Here is a 21,453-nt window from a genome sequence, read left to right as displayed (position 1 = left end):
GTTTATCTGCTGTGAAGAATCAATGTCAACGTTTTAATCAAATTAACTGAATTTGCGTCATTAATGTTCACTTGTGTGGTTTAAATAAGTTGGAATAATTTACTGAACAGCTGTAATTTTTCATTCATTTCATGATGGCTATTTCAGAGGTCTGTTAAGCAATCGACACAATCTTCAGACCCAAATACTATAAAAACACAGACAGACATACGTTTGTGTAATTAGTGGTAGATGATTTACAGCAAGTGTAAATGTAGGGTAGACATGACTAAAAGATGATAAACAAACTCCAATTTTACACAGATGTGTTTCCTTAATCGGGCCACCCCATCATTATTCATGTATTTTACAAGAACATCACAACATTTTCTGAAAGAACTGAAACATCATGCAGCTATCACCCAGATTTTGATGAGTAAACTACTGTGTTGCATATTCTTACACCTTATTTCTATACATTCCTCGAATCTAGCCACGACATCCTGATGTCGGTCACAAACATTTCTGCACAGACAGATCATTTTGAAAATTGCGCAAATGGAACAAATCGTACTTCCGCTAACAAACCACAGGTTATTCCCCCCCCACCCCCAGCACGGCCACATTTGCACCAGACGTCAGAGACAACTAAACAGAACTTAATGAACATGAACTTACTATGCCCCAACGTTGTCAGGCAGCTTGAACACCATCAACTGAAGCTTGTGGACAGATTTATATTTATGATTTAAACCTGCAAATTAACCAGTGAAAACATTCCATTGAAAAGCCAATGAAACGAGAAGGCATCTGTTCAAAGAACTTGTGAGTTACTCATACACCACAAAAACCCGATTCACCTATCAAGCTGACAGATTTGGCATGCACCGCCGACTGTATTTGTGAAGTGGGTGAGAATATGAGTTGCAGACTGGGAGATGATGATGAATGAAAATGATTGAAACAATACATGCAATCGACTTTATAATCACGTACTTTTATGAGCTTTATACAAAAAAAGTATTCTACACAGACTTGTTGACCCGGAAATTAGTCAAATCCAACAAAAATGACAAATGACCTTTCTTTGCAAAGCCTTGAACTAATTCCTCAGTAAAGTGGAGAGATGAAAACTGATCTTCTCAGGATGTGTGTGTAGACATGGGCCTGGCATGGGTCTTGTGAGTCACTATAATTACAGTGAAAGCTAGTTAAGATAATTCTAATCTGAATGACGCTCATAAAGGAAAGTGTCTGATGTGGGGACTTGAAACAGTGATTAAATATTGTTCCAGTAAAAGTTCAGTGACAAAGCAACACGGTGTTACTGGTATCATTTCACTGGTTAAGGAAGAGCCCTCATCAAAAAAATATTGATCGTGTTTTTGTAGATGAGCAGTTCCTGTGGGTGCTTTTGATCGTACTGCTTCCCAAGTTGCTCAGCAGTTACAAAGCATTCCTATGGTGATGTATAGTTATTTATGATTATATTTAAAGGTTCAGTGTGTAGAATTTAGTGACATCTAGTGGTGAAGTTTCATGTTGCAGCTGAATATCCCTCACCTCACCCTCCCCTTCCAAAGAGGAAACAGAACCTGCGGTAGTCTTCACTTGTCATAAAAACTCAAAATATGTTTAGTTTGTCCAGTTTGGGCTACTGTAAAAACATGGCGGCCTCCGTAGAGAGGACCCACTCCTAATGTAAATATAAAGTATTTAAATATAAAGGGCCAATTCTAGGGTAAAGAAAACAACAATTTGTACAATTTAGATTAAACACTAGTGGAAACATCACTAGGGTTATTTTATATTCAATTTCTGCCAATCTTTCACCTAAATCTTTCACACTGGACCTTTAAGTGATACATAATGTTTGTGCTGTCTATTTATTGACAATCAGTCTTCTCCTTGCTTCTTTGCATAGCCCTGAATACGTGTTTAGAAAATATTTACATTATTTCAAATATCTGGTGTAGGTGACTTCACCCGAAAGCACCTCTCATCTTTCAACTCACCAACTGTGAGAAAGAAGTGAGTCTTTATAACATTGATGATCAAAATAAAATGAATTCAGCACCGACATTTTCTATTCAAAGTACAGGCTCGACATTGAAGTACTTAACCTGAGCAGAGGGCAACCTTTAAACTGAAATGCAGATAGAGCTTACATTCTATATTAATACAAGCAGTCCAAGAGTCTAATTCTAAAACAACAGAAAGCCTTAACTGACCAAAAACTGCTTATTTACTATGACAACATTTTGACAAGAAAAGCAATGTTTGCTATTTTTCTCCAAAACCAACAATAACAGCAAATTGTCAACTTAAGACTCAGTAAATATCAATGGTTATTTATTTAACAAACATTAGATCATAGACTTGTCTGATTAATCTGAAAATATCAAATAAAAAGGAGAGTTAGTGTAAATTTTCTTACATTTTAGTGTTTCTCCAGCATAGGGGATGTGAAGTTTGAAGCGATCACAACAGGGACCAGGAGTCAAAGATGTGCATCTGAACATGAGGATTAATGAAGACAACGAAAACAGGTCAGCAAGCACAGTCGACCATAAATATTGAACGTATGTAAAGATCCAAAAGATTTAGAATGATCTAAACCACATAATATTATTAAAAGCGATGCAAACTTAAAACTGTGTTCTTTACAGCTTCATTACACTGCCTTCTTTTTAGGTCACATCCAGTTTACAACTTACAAGAGATATGATGAACAATAATGTATTTTTGGCACATATGTAATCCAGTGAACTGAAACAAGTATTTTTTAGTGCGATAAATGAAAATGAACTCATAAATAAATAAAGAAACAAACACTACTGAGGCATCTGGTATTTACTTAGAATGAAAGTGAAACGAAATTTTTTAACAAATTTAACTCAGATGTGTTGAGTTCTTAATTTTCGGGAGATCACACAGACTGTTATTATTTAATTTTTTTTAAACATACAGTCCAATAAATGTCCCCTGTCCTTAAAGACAATATCCTCATGAAAAAATTGAAAACAAACTTAAACTGTAGTTTGACATAATTCATTACAATAACCAATATTCATTGAAATTGTCATCCTATCATCCACTACAGCCACATCTATAACAAAGCTGTCATTACAAATATCTCCATTATCCCATGTGTCAGGGGTTGATATCTGTGAAATTGTAGTAGAACATATGAGATAATACCTAGTTGTAAATGTTATAAGACTGTGTTTATGAACACCTCTAAAATGACTGATGAATATTTTGGTAAGATTAGCGATATAATCCAATCCCTGTGTTTGTAATTATGCTAAAATTGTGCTTTTATAATACCGTTACAACAAATTTATCAGATAAAACGTCCCTTTCCCCATTAAAATGCCAATCTAGCATCTAACATTAATTCAGCAACTGTGGCTTAGTAACTATTAATCATTCCAAACCCCAAAAAATACTGAATTCTCAAAAACTAAGTTGAAATCCATGAACAACGGCCTTGACATACACTTTTTTGGATTGTTATCGATTATATACCTCCTGATATGTTGAGGACTACTGAGGTTCCACAAAAAAATACCTTCAAAACGACCCCCTCACATCTAGTCCTATGTTTACAGGATGTGCCCTACACGTCACCCATCCCACTCGTATTGTTTGGATGCAATGCAAGAGGAAGGATCTTGTGTTTCACGTGGGGGACCTTTAGCACAGAGCTGCACCTCACCCAGTTTTGAGGTCAGTGACACGGAGGCAGTTTGTGGAGTCCAGTCCCACTCGGCCGTTCCTCACCACGCTGCACAGCAAGGGCCGCAGCTCGGGTGAGATCCGGTGCAGTGCGACCTCAGGGGAGATGTTATTCATTGTATCCGCTGTGTGGAGTCTGTGGAGATACAGCGGCACTTTGAGGAAAAAGCTTTCACGTGATGCATCACAACAATGGTTCGCAATACAGAAGCATGCGTTTGTGCTGAACGTTCAGAGGACGTGTGCTACGTCGCGTAGGTCACTTGTATCTGTCATTTCCCGGTGTTGTGGAAATCTTTTGTGTGCGCGTCAGAATCCGTTTCCTGTTTTGCAATTCTAATATTCTGTCGCAAGTTAATTTTTTACGTTTAAAACAATGTCCATTTACCTCAATGTTCCTGGAAGTTTGGGATCATACAATCTTTTAGGGACCAAGAGCTGTCATGAGGAGACATGTATCTATGACAGTTTACTCCTCAATGTTAAATGCCCCATATACTGAGTGAATACATTGTGTGGAAAGGACATAATGTTGCACCACTACACAGCAATGCTCTGCACCTCGGTGACAGTTGATTCATGGGGGATAAGTCTGTTCGCCACAGTTGAATCAGGATGTCAATGCTCGTAAGCTTCGTTTAGTTAGCCACTATTAGCTTACCACAGAACGAGGCGTCAAATTGCCCCAGTTTAAGCTTTTAGCTTTCTCCGAATACAACCTGTTCATTGTTGTGAGTTTAAATACATCACTGAGAGCGTGTTAGAATACCTGAAACAGCAGGAAGTCAGATCATTTGAGCGTTAACTCCAATGTTTACTTCATGCTCTCAAAGTTTCCGGTACATGTTGTTTGGGTCCTTAGGATGGCCCCGCGCTTAGCTGTCTATAATGATGCCTGCTCACACAGTGGGCATTTTTATTCACAGAGTAAAAACATATTCATCTATATATTACTTATAAAGCATGTGTAGTTTGACATAATCATACGATAATGATTTCAATCAACACTCAATGTGTATGCACTGATTTGGTGATGATAACTGGTCTGGCAATGACTACAACGATACCGTCACTGTCTGTGGTGGGTGTTCAGTTTCCCTCTGTGCAGGAACAAAGTTTGATCTGCAGGTAATTACTCTGTCGCATTTCTCAACAACACTCTGATACCGCTCAATGGACCTGACCTAAACTGAGCGGAAACATTTCCCCATTGAGTTGTTTTATTTAATTCGTCAATGATCATGATATGTGAGGAGCTATAAAGCACGAGTGGCTACACACGTAGTCGTGTAGATCGATGTCTACACACGTAGGCGTGATCTGATTCGTCACTTGGACGGTAAAGATTAACATGCAAAGCATATTGCATGGTTTTCATTTATATAGCAGGAGTAAAGCTAGTCTTTAACTCTTAAAAGGTAAACACAGGAAAACAATTATTGATTATGTGTTGTGTAAACACAGTGAGGAGGTATAACACATACCTGATCCACCTCTGTTTTATTACATGTTATTGAAGTGTTTGTGAAGTGTAACAAAGCTGGTAATGCAGATAACCCCACCTTTCCTGCTGTAAGAGTCAGGGGTCAACTGTCAATATCTGTTGTTGTAGAAAAAATACAATCATATGTTTTCAACTTGATGTGTTTCAAAACATATCAAGTTGAGGCTGTTAAAACACTGTGTTCCACCAAAGAAATGACTGCCCATGAGCATTTTGGCAAGATTATAGGAGGCATTCATCAACATACTTTTTGGGCCGTACCATCACAGATCTTAATGAAATTCGCTGCTCACAAAGAAGAGTTTAAATCCACAACCTTCACTCAGGAGCAGAAATCACTCTTTAAACCTAAAAGGAAACAATAATGCGACATTTATCTTATATAATTGATATTGATTTAGATGAACAATCTTATCTTGATGTATTTTTTTCATATCATTTAGCCATAAGATTCCTTTATTGTCACAATATGTCACAAATTAGTTCCACAAGTGCACTCACACATGAAAGACAGTGAAGGATATGCATCAACAATGTAACACAGCATTATTCATAAGGTTATGCATTTTTAATTATGATACTTGTAAAAGGTAATAAAGTACCCATTTTAAGTGACAAAGTACTATCTTAAGCACTGTAATTATGTAAGTGAGTTTATTATTAGGTTATATGCCCATATACAATATTTGCTTTCTTTCTTGTAAACAAATATATTGATTTAGCCAAAATAAATTGTATAATACCTGATTTTTATGTGTACAACTACAATGTTACAAAATGTTTGCCAAACAGAGTGGACAGGTTTTACACAGACAAAAACGTCTGAGGTTTAATGTGAATCGTCACCTAATATGTGTTAATTCTGCATAAACAGAATAGTTGTCTTTAATAAAGTAAAATCAGAAATGAGGACAAAGCCACAAAAAATGTCTGGGTACCGGCAGTAAGACCAGTGATGTTTCCGATGAGAGCAGCTGGTGTGATTCATAACTGGGAATTTCCACCGTCCTGGGAGTGATTCACAATAACTCTTAAAGTAGCAGGGGAGAGACAGCAACGGTAAAATAGGTTCAGTTATCATCCAATCATCACTGATGCAATTCAATCAATGACATGAGGGACTGATTTATTTGTTTGACATTCAGATAAAGTGTAGTTTTCTTATTTATTAAAATGGTAAGACAAATATGACACTGACACCTTTTACAATCTAGGTGTGTGTTTGTGTGTGTGTGTGTGTGTGTGTGTGTGTGTGTGTGTGTGTGTGTGTGTGTGTGTGTAATAGGAGTGGGGGTAGAATGACTGTAAAAGAGGTATTCTGTGATTATAGTCATTATCTGAACTTCTGAAAAGCATTTTTCAATATTTATGGTCATATCATTGTAATAACAATCATTATCCTGTTAAGACTCGACTGTGTAGTCAGACGTAGGGAGAATGTGTAATCTTAGAAGTTTCTTTTAGATGAGTCCAACAACATTTCCCTCTGAATTTCTTCTGCTGGCAACCCACTGAATCCACAGAGTGCAACTTTGATTTGCATTTAGATTAAACTGTGTAAACGTATGAGAGAGTCGTTTTAGAGCATGCTCTGTTCAATTAGTCCCGAAAAATGTCGGTGACAACTCTTTAATCATCACTTCACTCATTCATTTGACTCATACAGTCAAGTGTTTTTTGCCTGAGGCTGAGTGGAACCTCTGGTTAAGCTAAAGCTAATGTGAATTGGTTAAACACATTTGACATTAAGCTGTATGTGCTAACACTTCTCCGGGTTGGTCAGCCACTGTGTGATAATTGAGCTTCAAAACTCAACAAGCGAGGGAGAATCTTAAAAGGGCTCCCTGCTGTTTCCAGTGATTGGACAATGCAGATCTCATAATGTTCTCCTTCAGTGGAGATGTGGAGGGTTCTAGGCTGGTTTTTCCCTTTCCTGCAGAGGGAAGACAATATGCTGCGAGATGTAGGAGAGAGAATTGAGCCATCCTACAGCCAGCGGCCAGGCTTTCCAAGTCTTCCACTGCCTAGGAAGAGATTTGAGGAGATTAACACACTAGCATTAGCTTCGATACAAGCCGAGGATTGAATTAATTAAAGACTTTGCTGGGCTGCAGTGTTCACGTGGTGTAGCATTGAAATGCCTCCACCCTTCTTCCACCCCCAATAAGATTGGAACCTGTCCAACTTAGCCAGCGATGAATGCTCTATTTTTACCTTCGTTCCTTGTTTCACTTGAGCTCATGCTAATGTGGGAGATAAATAATATCAAGTGATTTTTGTTTGGCGGCTGTAGGGAAACTAGTTTCCATATTTTGCCTGAAATGCCCCTGAGGGGTCTGTCGTGCTTTAGATTGTGTCCTCGTTTATGAATAGGTTTCCACAGGAAAAGCTGGATGAATGTTGAGAAATTCAAGAGTCTCCTAAATCATCAACAAATAATCCAAATTGAATTCTTGAAGATATGTCATGCCTGGAAATGAGTGCTGTAACCATAGAAATAACATAAATCTGTGTCTTAATCAGATCATGACCGACGAGGCTTACGATGTGATGGTGGTTGGCTCCTGTATGACTGACTTAGTGAGGTGAGTAAATGTATCCCTTATTTAACCTTGTCTCCTGAACAAGATGAGTAAGTGTATCAAGCTGTGTCAGTATCCACTGTGCTCTTTCAAATAACCTTAGAGCAACCTTATATTTTCTGAGAAGGTAGAGCAGAACATTTTGAGCTAAATCTGGTTCAGGAAACTCCTCTGCTTCCTCAGGTAGGCCCAACAGGAAGCTGCACATTGGGCAAATCTTCATTGCCATATTAGGACATGTGTTTTAAAAATGTTAAGCAGAGTTTCTCAACATCTGTGTGAGGTTATGTCAAAGGGGCTGGGAGATGTTTCTAAGATAGATTTGTTTGATTTATTGTTGGTAATAAATGCATTAAATTGTTTTTTAAATGTGTAATAATCTGTGTATAATCATCTCTAAAAAATATTTTTAATATTTCACTATTTAAGGACAATTGATCGTTTTTTTTCAACCCTGTGGTTTCCACAGCTAAAATGTCCAGAGATGAACATGAAGGATCAAGAGATTATTTAAGGGATACGAAAAGAAAACAAAATATTTGTGAAGTAAAATCATTTTCTCGAGTTTATGCCTATAACATAACTTCAATTGCAACTGGAAAATTCCAAGTTAAACTTTTAAAAGATGTCCACACATTATGAAAGGTCACAGCTGGAAATTGCTTAGTTTTAAAGGGCCACTGATACAAGAAAATTTGAAATCTTGTTTTAACTGATACAGTTTTACTTTGGGGGCACTTCTACAAACTGTATATAAAGATGGACGACATGGCAGCTCCCAAAAAGTAAATCCAAAGCATCTAGATCACCACCTGGTGACTGATTGCAAAACTGGTCATAAAGTTCACCGCCTCCAAGTTAGTGGAGGGACATGGATGCAATTAAAACGTCAGGTTTCTGTCATTTAAGGTCGTTCTTATCACACTGACATATGATCAAGTCAAGAATTTGGTTTGAATTAGTTATTTGGTTATGAAAACGGGGTAAAACACCATGATTGACAGCTAAGACTGACTCATGATTGGTCGATTGGATGAAGTTGACTTTAATACCGTGGCTCTTACCCTACTGCAGAGCTTTTGGCTCCAAATTCGCAAGATGGCCTACATAGTGGGAGGAAGAGATGTGTAATCCATCTTTATATACAGTCTATGGTTAGCCTCATCCTAAAAGCCTTTATCTCTTTTATTTTTTTAAATTACAATGAATTTCAAGTGGTAAATCTGCCATTATCATTGCAAACTGTATTATGTCCTGCATGAGGATAGAAAGTACAACAAGCATAGCAACAGTAAGAGGGGTGGGGCGTAGCTATCAGTTGTCTATGTCTTTGTCTTTATTTCCCTTAATTATTTTTAACCTCCACAACCACTCTTTTCCTTCATGGGTTTTATTTAGGCTTATGGAAAATATGCCATAAGGGCTGATGGGTGTTTTCCATCGTGGTTTGAAAAGGACAACGCAGTCCTGTCTGCACAAGAATAGAGGAAGTGGTCTAAAGATAGATGAAGCTGCTGCATTTCAGTACTTGAGGACTAAAAGCCCAAAATGCTGTGGTGAACATCTAAAGTGTAATGGTCCAACAGATTAGGGCCATTAGGCCTAAAAATGAATCTGTTTGGTAAATCCATTGAATTTGAAAACAATTCGTTTTTCGGGATACTAAAGCTGCTGTTAATGGAATTTAAGGTTGCAGATTATAAATCAAATCATTGGGGTCATCACTGACACATAATTTGGGTGTGATCATCATACCATGATGAGGATTCAAAAGAAGTGTGGTGATGATGTGGTCTAATCACCGCTTACTGAAATGTCAGTGTTGCATCATCTTTTTACACAGTAAATTTGTTAAGCCAAGTACGATCCATTCCCACAAATTGTTAGTCATCAACTCAAGCACAATGGGTGAGTGTAAAACAATATCTCACTGTCATTTACCATAACCCTGAATGACACAATCTCAAAAGACACACAAAGTAAATATAGTGTCAAAAATCTTCATGGGCTCCAGCCAACTAAATGTCATCTGTCAGCGTAAAGAAATGTGTTTGCTTAGCTCATGGGACAGTTTTGTCATACAGAAAACAATTGACACCGGGGAGTCAGCAAACTGACATCTGAATAAACGCAATCTGTGCTGCAGGTTGAAATCTTTAATGGCATTTATGTAGGAGCGCACACTTTTAGTTTGTGCAAACAGTTGCACACGTCTTCACTTATCAAAAACATATGCCTTCTCCACTGGGTTTTTTTGGGGGGGGGGAAGCATTTATTTTGGTGCTCATTAGCAATTCAACCAATGACTCTCTGCTTTGAAGGGCAGGAGTTGTCAATTAAAACCTTAACAAGCTAGCGGGAAATGGCCTGTTTTTGGCAAGTGTGTGTGTGTGTTGGGTTGGGGCTTTTTGGATGGAGGTCAGAATGCGGATAGGGGAGGGTAGTTGGAATACATTCGCAGCCCTTCAAAGTGACATGCATGGCTTTGAAGTTAGAAATCCAGTTGTCTTGAAAAGCCAGTGTTTGGGTGGTGGTACAGTTCTACTGACAGACAGTGGAGGAATGAGTACACACACACACACACACACACACACACACACACACACACACACACACGTTCTGTCTCTCTCTGCTCCAGTCGTACTGGATAAACTCTCAGATGTAACACAGATCTCTCTACTGTTTTCTTATAATTGTATCGGTCAGGCTGTCCAGCGAACTGTGCTGTTATTTTTACAGCATGTTGTTTGGTGGGTTGTATTAAATTATGTGAGGAAGAGCACAGCTTCCCAAGCTTTCAACTCTTTCTTCTCAAAGCCATACAGTGCCCCCTACTGCCACAGCTTCCTGAGTGGAGACACTTTTCACCTGCTGGTTGAAACCTGTTTCTAATTTCAGGGGTCATAAATCATAAAATTTCATATATTCATATTTCTTTGTTTAATTGTTTCTTAAAGGATCCCTCAGTACATAAGGCCAGTTACCAACATTTAGTATTAGCTTCTATTCAATCATCAAAAATCCTAAATTATAAAATCAATTCAAAGGTTGGTTCCGACTTCTCAAATATCAATATTTGAAGTTTTTTCATACTCCTCATCTTTGGGTTTAGGACTGTTAGTTTCATTTGAAAAAAAAATATGGCCTCTGGGAAGTTATGGTTGGATTTCTTTTCTTTTCTTTTTCTTTTTTTTCCTTTTGCAATTTTGTGACATTTTATGGAGCGAATGATGAATCAGTGCATCTAGAAAATAATCAGTAAATTATCCAATACTGAAAATGTTGGTTAGTTGCGTGCATTGTAGCTGCAGTGTTTAACTCTTAAATGCTCACTACTAAATATATGTAAATTACTTTGCAGACCATTTTTAAGTGCAGTAGTTCCCAGTCTGAAACCATTCAAATGAAAGGGATGTCGACTGGCAACGCCTTCTTCAAAACACTTTAGTGACCATACCACATGTTTTTCCCTTCTTAAGTTGTTTTACTGTGTTTGTATAAAAAAAAAAAACATGTCTTATATTTCTTCTGCGATATTCTATAATATGAGAGCTCAATTTGGCAACATCTTCTGTAAACTAAAAAAACATTAAACAAAGCTATGATGTTTGATACGTTGAAAAGTGGCTGATTTGATCTCCCGAGATACACTGCATGCTGTTCCTGACCATCGAGGGAAAAATGGCAGACATGCACATGGCTCCAACTACTGCTCTGACCACACAAAACTAAACGCCCACGTGCTACTCTGACACTGCACCTCTTGTTAGCAAAGGAGCTGACAGTGTCCAAATACGGTGTGCTGTGGACCTGCCCTTTGTTAAGTCCCCTCACCTTGTCCTGTTTCACTGGAGCTTCCCCTGCAGAGACCCTCATGGACGAGGGAAATTATACTAGATGAAAACAAATGGACTTCATGGACTTGGAAAAAGTACTGGTTGCTATCACAATATAACAGTTTTTTTTGTGTTTAGTGTTTTTTTGTTTGTGCATAAGCTTGAGCTCAGCCTTTGGTCTTATGTTGACATTGGAGGTTGTGTTCAGAACCGGAAAGACTAGCACTTGTTCCAACTTCAAGGAAAACAGCATTTCAATTTGTTTTTGTCCTCCTCTACTTCCCCTTGCTGCTCACCAGCAGCTGAGGAATGGCTTTAATAGAAACGGAGGGGACGGAAACGAGAGCGGCAGCCTTAAAGCAAACACTTCACGTCACGGAACACCTGCGTTGGACTTTTGGTTCCGTGGGAGAAAACGCAACATTGGCGCATAGCTGCCCTGTTTGTTTGGTGCACTCACCACAGACAACAATAGTCAAGTGTCTCTCTGGGAATGAAGAAACGTGGGTGGGTTTATTTAAGAATTTGGAAATCTGTTTATCTTACCTGCCAGTTTTCCGGCTTCAGGTGGCTGTCGGCCAAGAAGTGGAGTCATTAGGTAAAAACCTTGTGCTGTCAGTTAGACAAAAGGTTGTGCTATGAATATCTTAATAGTTGTCATCATGAACATTCAAATGTCAAGGCCAATCCTGGCAAACAGCACATCAGTTTCCTGGGCATTTTATAAATATAGAAGTGTATTGTACTAATTACTAAACTTTTAAGCTGTTGGTGAGATATATTTTTTGAAATACTATCTTGGATGTTCAGACTCTCAGCAGGAAAGCAAATAAGCTTATTTACCAACACGTGTTAGTACTCCTTTCAGCAACTCTGCATATTTAAGCTCCAACAAGAAAAATGCTTGTTTGAAGAACCCATCTCTCAATTACTGGGATGGCTCCTGTTGTACTTTGTAATATCACTTGCTGATGCACAGCATCCAAAAGCAGATAAAACCTAAAAAATAATTAAGGTATAACATCTTATTCTACCAAAATTTAAATGTGTTGCTGTCCTTTGTTAATTAACATCATCCATGAAGTAATGTCTATTTCAGGGAGGCAAAGCAACAATGAAGGAAATGATTCAGACCTTTAAATGGCTGATATGATTTACTTGCTTTTCTTATGAGATTTAGACAATTAATAACCTTCCCATAGAGACTACTGCCAGTTCCTACTGTGAATAGGAAACAGCTAGCCTGGATTTGTCCAAAATTGACAAATCTGTAAGTCAGCACTTCTAATTAGCTAATTAGCGTGTTTTATATTTTTTGGTCGATGCATATGAAAACAGAAGGTACAAACATTTTGTCTGTACATTTAGTGTTTCGTTTTTTTGGGGGGGTGGTTAAGTGTCTGTGTGTCGTCCGGAGTTGGAGTTTTATCATCACAACGAGCCGGACAACCTTGAACTCGTGCTAAACAACTGAGCTGGTGAAAAGTCAGCAGAATGTCCAAAGGAGCTGATGTGAGAACACACCAGGAGATCCTACACAGAATTCACTGCGAGTGAGTGGGTGTGTTGATGAAGTTTCATGAGACAGATGCAAAAATGAAAAAACGAAACGAAAACAAATATCTGCAAATTAAATAGCGGTGACATACACGGAGAAGACACCGACAAAGATGTCAAGAGAGCTTTTGGTGTAGAATTAATACGTTATGTCCTAGACAGGTCACCAGTCTTTGTCAGTGGACCTTTTTTTGTCTTTGCTGTATTTTTCTGTTTTGAGTGTCGTCTTTGTTGTTTATTTTGCATTGTGTTGTTGTTGTTGCTGAGACGTTTTCTGTCTTTGCGTTTCTACAGTTTTTTAGCCAAACTGCATAGTCTATCATCTTAGTGATATATAATGTATGTGGAAAAAAGTAAAAACAAACAGCCTCCAAAACTTAAAATACATTTATAAATATATAGATAGATAGATTACTTTATTGATCCCAGGAGGGAAATTAAATTGTCTTAGCAGCCGGTTATATCAAAATACAATAAAATACAAGGTAAAAATACACCAAAAAGGAAAAGCAAATACTCAAGTCCCATACACACTTAAAATATTACAGTATAAGAGATTAAATAAATAAGATGCAAAGGAAGATATGATTCCGGTGAAATTATGATAATGTTAATTATAATAATAATGACAAAAATGTTAATATTATTAACGTTATTATTGTTAACGTTATCATTTCATCAGTATGTTATCACCACTATTCTTTGCACACCAGGGTCACGTCTTCCTGTGCAGCATTGTGCGTGCAAGCACATCTTTTCCACCAAAAGTCACAGCGGTTACACAGACAGGAAAAATTTAGTTAGACAGCTGCATCAAGGAGCAGAATAGGTAATATGTGTGTGAATGTGTGTGTGTGCGTATTTACATGTGTACAACCTTTGTTCCGTTTCCTTCTCACCACATTTTACCCTCGCTGACCCTACATCCTGTTATAGCTTCGGGCATTTAAGTGTTTTTTTCACACGCCGGTGCAAAAACAGACTTTTATAACCACCTCCAGTGTTTGCCACCGGCGTCTCAGTTACTGGAAATCCTGGGATTGAGTGAACTTACTGTAATAGCACACCTGCCACAAACACACTGTGTCTCTCTCTCTCTCTCACACACACACACACACACACACACACACACACACACACACACACACACACACACACACACAGGCATAAAAAGAGCAACAGCAGGGTGAAAAACAAGTTTATGACAACATTTTGCCATCCGCAACCCGTTGGCCTTGGGCAGTGCTGGTCTGGGGCCAGACCACAGCTTCTTGACGTATGGTATGAAACTGTTTCTAGCCCCCCCCCACTTCACACAACCCCATGTTACTCACCACCATCCTGGCTCTGTGATTGGAGGAATCAGGGAACAGACAGGTCCTCCTCAGGGTGTACCACCTGTGGCATGTCAACCTTGAGGGGAGGGGCAGGACTTAACCTAACCCCGATGACTCAGGCATTACTGGTGTGGCCAGTGTCTAGTTGAGACATCTGTTGGCTTTGCTGGTTGCATCATTTGTAAATTTGGAGACACTTTTATATCGGGTATATCTACCCGAATGTTTGGATAAAACATCTACCCTACTTTTTATAGTGGTGCGGAAATATTTGACTCCATTTTCAGTTTATTTTTTTTGTGTTATCTGTTTGTGTTTTGAAAGCGGATGTTATATTTAAGTGTGAGAAATGGCACAGGGGAAAAACATTCAAGGAGAAAAGTTCCCTATGCCCAATGCGGAAAGGTTTGCTTTGTTGACCTCTCAGTGAAAGACCTTCACATGACCAAAAGATACAATCCTCTGCAGACTCCACACAAGACTCATGTTTGTGTGTGTTTAAGCACATTTTTCCAGGGATAAATAAATAGCTTAACCGGGGAAGGTTCGGCCCTGAAGGGTTGTCTTCACATTTTGACATCTCCCTTTACTCCTTGGTTTCAATGCAGAACACTCGCAGTGCCAAAAAAAGCAAAAACATTCAAAGTTTGATGGAGGATGTTCAAACTTTTGTCTGCAGTGTGAAGAACTGTTGAGGTGAATAAAAGCAAATTACAATTAAAAATTCAGGCAAATAATTCCTTTATGAAGAGGACACATTCTTTTTGTGTTCCCTAAATCCCATGAGGTTCTTTTTGTCAATGCTACAAAATCGTGCTCACATTTTTGTTTTTTTGTTTCTTTTTCCTCAGCCAAGCACCAAGGCTACCCAAACCAGGAGAAACCATCCATGGTCACAAGTTCTTCATCGGCTTTGGAGGAAAGGGTGCCAACCAGTGCATTCAGGCTGCCAGACTGGGGGCCAAAACCGCCATGGTCTGCAAGGTACCTCAGCTGCAATCATACGCTGCTGATGTGCTGTATCAGTTTGTGTTGGAGTGTTTGTTCATTTGCATCTTAGCTCAAATATGTGTGTCTGTAGAAAAAAAGTATTTTTTGCTTGTCTAACCTTTGGCTTAGCCGCGTCTTACTCAGTAAGAATAATCAGCTATCAGCTACAACAGTCCACCAACTAGTTAGCAACTCCTCAAAACCTTATAGCTTCATTCACACTTTTCATTTCACCACATCAACTCTTTGTGCCTCATTTTCTCTTGATCAATACCATACCGCATGCAAACGCCCACCCACGCTTGCGCGCCTTCAAACAAGGCTATTCCCATACCATACAACCCAGTGTCTCCAATCACTAAGCTTAGTGTGGCCTTTCAACCTGAGCACTAACGCACCAAAGCCCCACCTCTGTCAGAACAAAGAGGCCCGATCGATAACAACCCAGTGCGCAAGGAGCTCTCCGGGCATGGGGAGAACCCAAAAATAGACAACCCGGGCTTGTCAAAAACATCCAAGACAGAATGCCGCTCTTCAAAGAGAATGGGGCCAAGCAGCCAATACCAGTCCAACCAGCTATCACAGGCAGCTAGAAGTGCCCGCATTTTGGCACGTTTTTTGAAAAGCGTGGGTTCGAAGTAGGCGCCTCGGGGCAAGGTGGGGACCCCTTCCACAACCCAAAGTAGCTACAGATGTGGACATCCCAGTGCGGATCAGGGGATGTGTGGAAGGAGGGAAAGAAAACGATAGCGAGGTGGGCATGAGGAGGCGTGAAGGCGGGGTTATCTTGTCTTCAAGGCTTGGCGCAGCTGGTCGTGTGTTTGCGCGTGTGTGCGTTTGTTGACTTTGTGTGTTCGTCTTTGCACATTTCGGCGGCGGCACCATGCCAGTATTCTGGCAGGGCACAGGAAATCCAACCCAACTGAGATTTGAGTATACCACTTTTCAAAAGTTGCCGCTAACCAAGTCTGACCCCGCTTGATACTCTCTTTGTTGTAATCGTTTTGCCTTCAATGTTTTCTAGGTTGGTAAAGACTTCTTTGGAGACAATTACATCCAGAATTTCAAGGACAATGGCGTACACACAGGTAAGATGGATTTCCTCTGTGCTTCACATGCTAAATTGGTTCCCATTTTCATGTTGCACGACGCAAGGTTTTTTTAGTCTGCATTTTGTTGATTCTTACTCAGCTACTCAAGGCTATTTGATAGTCTGGAAAGTCTGTCTATTGTTGTTGTCACTGATTCAAACCATTTGAATTAGTTTAAATTAAAGTTTTCAAAAGTTCAGTTTCACCACATTCCAGATGTTTGTGGCCTCTCTCATTATAGCCAAAAGACAGCGACCTGATCTAAAAGCACTCAACAGTGATTATGTTATGACTTTTTGTTTTTAGAGGTGTGTTTCATTAAAGTTGGACTCAGCTACAACGTCATGGCAGAAGAGCAACAAACTTTTTTCTGCAGGAAAGGCAAATATTGGAAATTTTCAAACTGATTCTTTCTTTTCATATTTCCTCTCCATCTCAGACTTTGTAGGGCAGACATCTGACGCAGCCACAGGGGCTGCCTCCATCATCGTAAACGATGCAGGTAAATGTTTTGTACAACATTGTACATTTAGGTCATTTAAATGGTTGCATGGTGGGCACACTTAATCAAAGAGCATGTGTGGTAAGTCCACTATTTCTGGCTATTACACACATGCACACGCGCTGTACACAGTTCCACCATTGACTCACTGCTCAAGTGACTGTAATCACCACACACACACACACACACACACACACACACACACACACACACACACACACACACACACACACACACACACACACACACACACACACACACACACACACACACACACACACACACACACACACACACACATTCATGAGCATGTGCTTAAGTGCACCAAACCATGCTGGGTAGCCACAGGTTCAATCTGCTACAGGCCAAGTCGTTCACACAGTGAGCAATTTCTGTCAAGTACATGACATATGATGGCGCATTGTGGGATTCTCAACACTTATTTTTTTCAATTAAAATTAAAATTAAATAAATGTGTCTATATAACACGTGAAGGTCATATTAATATAATTGATATGATGAATAGAGTATACAGTATATATATATTTACTAAATATAATATATTAGCCTATATTACCAGGTATTAAAGTAATTTTAGCAATCACATGAATGTCACAGTTCAGTTGTGAGACAAAACACATGTCTTTAAGACAGATGGTTTAGGTTGGAGAGGAGCCATCTGACACTTATTTATGTAATAATAACAATTATAATAATAGTAATAATAAATATTGTGTTTATTACATTGTATATATATAATCTGTGTTATACACTATATTATTATTATAATAACACATATATTATATCAATAAATTATATTCATAAACTCTTTGACACTTTATACACTAAACAGGTGCAGAATAATGCATAAAAAGTACTAATCCCCAAATGTCACTATGCCGTCGGTCACCACAGTTTATAACGTAAATGCTCAATTTAATACCAAATATGGACTTTGTATTTCCCATAGAATCTCACATTGACCACATAGCTGTTGTCGTTTCTTCTCACGTCTCTTTTTTCCCTGTCTATGGTCAGGTGAGAACGTCATTGTGATCGTGGCCGGTGCCAACTTGCTGCTGGGCAGTGAGGAGCTACAGGACGCTCTTCCAGCCATCAGTCGTGCAAAAGTACTGGTGTGCCAGCTGGAGATCAGTACCAAGACTTCCTTATCTGCACTACGCATGGCTCAGGAAAACAAAGGTCAGTGAGTGTCTCTGTTCTGTGTGTGGTGGTGTGTCAGAAACCCATGTGCAGGTCCTTATGAGGCTGTGAAGTTACTCTCATAAAATACAGAACAGGAAGAAACATTTGCATCCCAGTGACTGTGATTTGTTTTTTAAAGGATCGGTCACTCCTTTGTTTGACCATAGAACAAATATGTCTACAGTATATAGTTCAACTTTGTAATTTTGGGTGGAAACATACATGTGCCTCATTTACGTCAAAATTATTGGGTACATGCAGGTCTTTTAAACACTGTTGAACCTGCTAATAAAAGGCAATTGACTCCTTTCACGATGCCAGTTGAGTAGTTTGCCTTTCAGTTTTTTTCACCCTGGTGAGAAAAATCGCTGTTGCACATCAGTGGAAAAAGTGCAGCGTCAGCATCTAGATTGCCAGAACAAAGAAATACAAGAAGAAATTTGCACATTCACCCGAGTGCCTTGTTTCCATCTCTGCTGATCACAGCCAGAGCCGATAAAAACCTTTGTCAACTGCAGAGTCATTTGACCCCCGAGTTAAGTCCGATTTTAGCGATTCACATTGAGATTGGGTCCTGAAATCCAGTGCCAATATTTATATTTGTACATGTTAAGTATACTTTAAACAGTTAACATGATACATTTCAACTTGCCATAGGAATAAAGACACTGCTCGTATTGTCGACCGCCATTTTGTGCTTTTTGTTTTGTTTAGGCACTGGAACCATTTTAAAAGTATTGATTAAGCTAATTAATTATTGAAACAAACTCAAAGGATACCCAAACCTGATTTACATCGCACAGGAAAGCCAGATGTTATCAGTGGGTGTTTGTGGGTAATGTGACCTGTGAAAAAGGGGCTTTACTATAGTCCTCTTCTTCTTCCTCTGTTACACAAATCCCAAACAGCAGTGAAGAATATAGTTTTCTGTTATTGAGTATTGAAAGACTATTTGTCAAACTATTTGACTGTGATGGCAGATAAGAATCTAAATGTTTTAGGTTTTGGTGGTGAGGGAACTCCTTTCTCTACATTCTACTTGGGCTTGAAATGGTTAAAGTTTGTTCTACAAGTGAGAACAGCCGTTGTGGTAAATGTGGATTCACTGTGGTGCAATGGAGCCCAATGGTGACGCAGTAAGAAAATGTGTCCAAAAAAATTGATCAAATATGCAGTTGAAACTTCTCAAACCACTTCTGCAATATAATCCACTGCTCTGTTGGCCATCTGTGTGTTCAGTACGCTCCAAACCCTCATACATTTGCCAAAACCTATGACCGCAAACACTGCATCTCGCTTAATCCTCATGCACGACACTGTTGAGCCCGCTCCTCTTTGACCAGTGGCGCTGTCCAAGCTCACTCATTGCCTCTCTCTCCACTGCACTTTGGTTGAGTTTATTGTGGTGAATTTAAAACCCGTCTTGTTGTGACCACTCTCGTGTGACCTGTAGATTTTGGTGACAAACGTTAGCCAGTGCTGGGAAACTTACCAGCAGCAGGAGATGTTGCAGAGGATTCATCGCAAGCGAGTGGGTGTGTTGATGACATTTCCAACAAGCGACAGATGCAAACATTTTAAAAATATTCGTAGAAGACAGACAAATACGTCAAGACAGACATCTTCCAGAGTTCATTTCTGATAACCGCTTATGTGTGTTGCTGTATAACTGACATAACACTTTATGACTCTTCTTTACACCTCATACCACAGATAAACATTTGTGATAAAATATTGCTTCATGTCGACCGAGTAAAGAGAATCTGAATCGAAAATGTAATCGCCATCTGTGGCCACACTGGCTGCTGTTCAGGGTAGTTTACAGAACCTCACTTTAAATGTGGTTTATTAAACCTGCACATACCTCAATACAAGGTCTCACTTTATGCTATTTTGTTGGATTCCCCTACCCCTCGTTTTCTACATCAAGCATTATATTGCGTACACGTTTCTAAAAGCCAATTGAATCCTTGTGGTCCTGCACAAACAAAGTCCTGTTTTTGATCACCACGCTCCCTCTTTTATTGATAACCAGGATAGTGACCTAATCATCTTCACCACCGTCCTATTATTAGAAGCCCTCTGCGTCATTGGAGACGTCTGGGGAGGTTCTTGCCCCTGTCATTTGGGCGGTAAACGCTCGCTGCAGGCTGCCAGAGTGAAAAGAGTCGCAGCCGTAGCCGTGTTGCAGATGGGACACCCAGATGGCCTCGCCGAGCACCACACTCTCTCCCTGAGCACCCCCCCCCCCCCCCCCCCCCCCCCAACACCGTGTCGATCATACCACGGAATTAGGCTTGGTATGTGGCGCCAGGAGAGAAGCAGGGAAGGCGAAGATGCTTGGCAAAGACACCACCCTTAACGCTGCCGCACCAGAGCATTGCGTAAGTGGAGTTCTCCGGAGAGAATGGGTGTTAATGGGTTTGTCGACAAGGATTTTAATGACGCGGGGGTGAAGCGCCGCTCAAATTACGCAAATGTCACCAACGAGCAACACGTACTGCGGATGCCAGCTCTCAGAGGCACTTGACAAGATAACATATCCAGAAAGAGTTTATTCTTCTTGCTTTCGGTAGAACACATTTGTAATTCATCACCACCTACCATTTAATAGAAGTTAATGGAATTAAATTAATTCTAATGAAATGGTAGGCATTGTGTAGCTCCACTCTTTATTTTCTTGTTTTCCGTCTTTACCCCCCTTCTTCCTCCCCCTCTTCCTTGTCTAAGCAATATTATTTTTCTCACCAGATGCAATTAGAGCCTCTTAAAGCCCTTTCACATACTCACTGATGACTCATTTCTTTTGTGTGCGTGTGTCTGCGTGTGTGTGTACGTGTGTGTCTGCGTGTGTGTGCGTGTGTGGAACCAGGAGTGATCTCTGTCTCACTCCGTTTCCCCACAGCCATTGTTTTCCATCTACCTTCCCTCCTAAATGGACCAAGGCAACACACTGCCGTGTTTTTGTACTTCCTGGACGGTCCTGGCTGTGACGGGGCGACCAGACTTTGAACTTCTGCGTGAAAAAGCCCAGAGTCATGACACACATGCTCAGCCAGACGTGACTCAGTATGCACACATCCCAGTATTACCACATCTGTCTCAGCAACTGTGAGTGTGTGTGTGTG

At 39.7% G+C, this 21,453-nt stretch overlaps 2 protein-coding genes across 6 annotated transcripts in view; one reads left to right on the top strand and one right to left on the bottom strand.

Annotated features, from left to right (window-relative positions):
* The window catches only part of babam2 (BRISC and BRCA1 A complex member 2), a 79,242-nt gene extending 74,624 nt beyond the window's left edge, over positions 1 to 4,618 (bottom strand). Inside the window, exons 1-3 of one of the 3 annotated variants that reach the window (XM_034576607.1) lie at positions 4,490 to 4,618; positions 3,701 to 3,856; positions 2,417 to 2,493 (exon numbers count right to left, since the gene is read on the bottom strand). In XM_034576607.1, the coding sequence (XP_034432498.1) occupies positions 2,417 to 2,493; positions 3,701 to 3,837 (214 nt within the window). In that variant the 5' untranslated portion in view covers positions 3,838 to 3,856; positions 4,490 to 4,618. Of the gene's footprint in view, positions 1 to 2,416; positions 2,494 to 3,700; positions 3,876 to 4,381 lie in introns of all 3 variants that reach the window. The other 2 variants (XM_034576608.1, XM_034576609.1) reach the window with 2 other exon arrangements.
* Positions 3,726 to 21,453, top strand: part of rbks (ribokinase) — a 38,985-nt gene continuing 21,257 nt past the window's right edge. The window contains exons 1-6 of one of the 3 annotated variants that reach the window (XM_034576618.1): positions 3,726 to 3,794; positions 7,748 to 7,809; positions 15,388 to 15,520; positions 16,551 to 16,614; positions 17,057 to 17,119; positions 18,158 to 18,322. In XM_034576618.1, the coding sequence (XP_034432509.1) occupies positions 7,751 to 7,809; positions 15,388 to 15,520; positions 16,551 to 16,614; positions 17,057 to 17,119; positions 18,158 to 18,322 (484 nt within the window). In that variant the 5' untranslated portion in view covers positions 3,726 to 3,794; positions 7,748 to 7,750. Of the gene's footprint in view, positions 3,795 to 3,903; positions 3,975 to 4,770; positions 4,849 to 7,747; positions 7,810 to 15,387; positions 15,521 to 16,550; positions 16,615 to 17,056; positions 17,120 to 18,157; positions 18,323 to 21,453 lie in introns of those variants that run through there. The other 2 variants (XM_034576619.1, XM_034576617.1) reach the window with 2 other exon arrangements.

The sequence above is a fragment of the Hippoglossus hippoglossus genome, chromosome 22, assembly GCF_009819705.1.
Source record: "Hippoglossus hippoglossus isolate fHipHip1 chromosome 22, fHipHip1.pri, whole genome shotgun sequence".
Taxonomy (NCBI): domain Eukaryota; kingdom Metazoa; phylum Chordata; class Actinopteri; order Pleuronectiformes; family Pleuronectidae; genus Hippoglossus; species Hippoglossus hippoglossus.
Note: the sequence above shows the minus strand (reverse complement) of the source record. Positions and strands in the feature narration are given on the sequence as shown.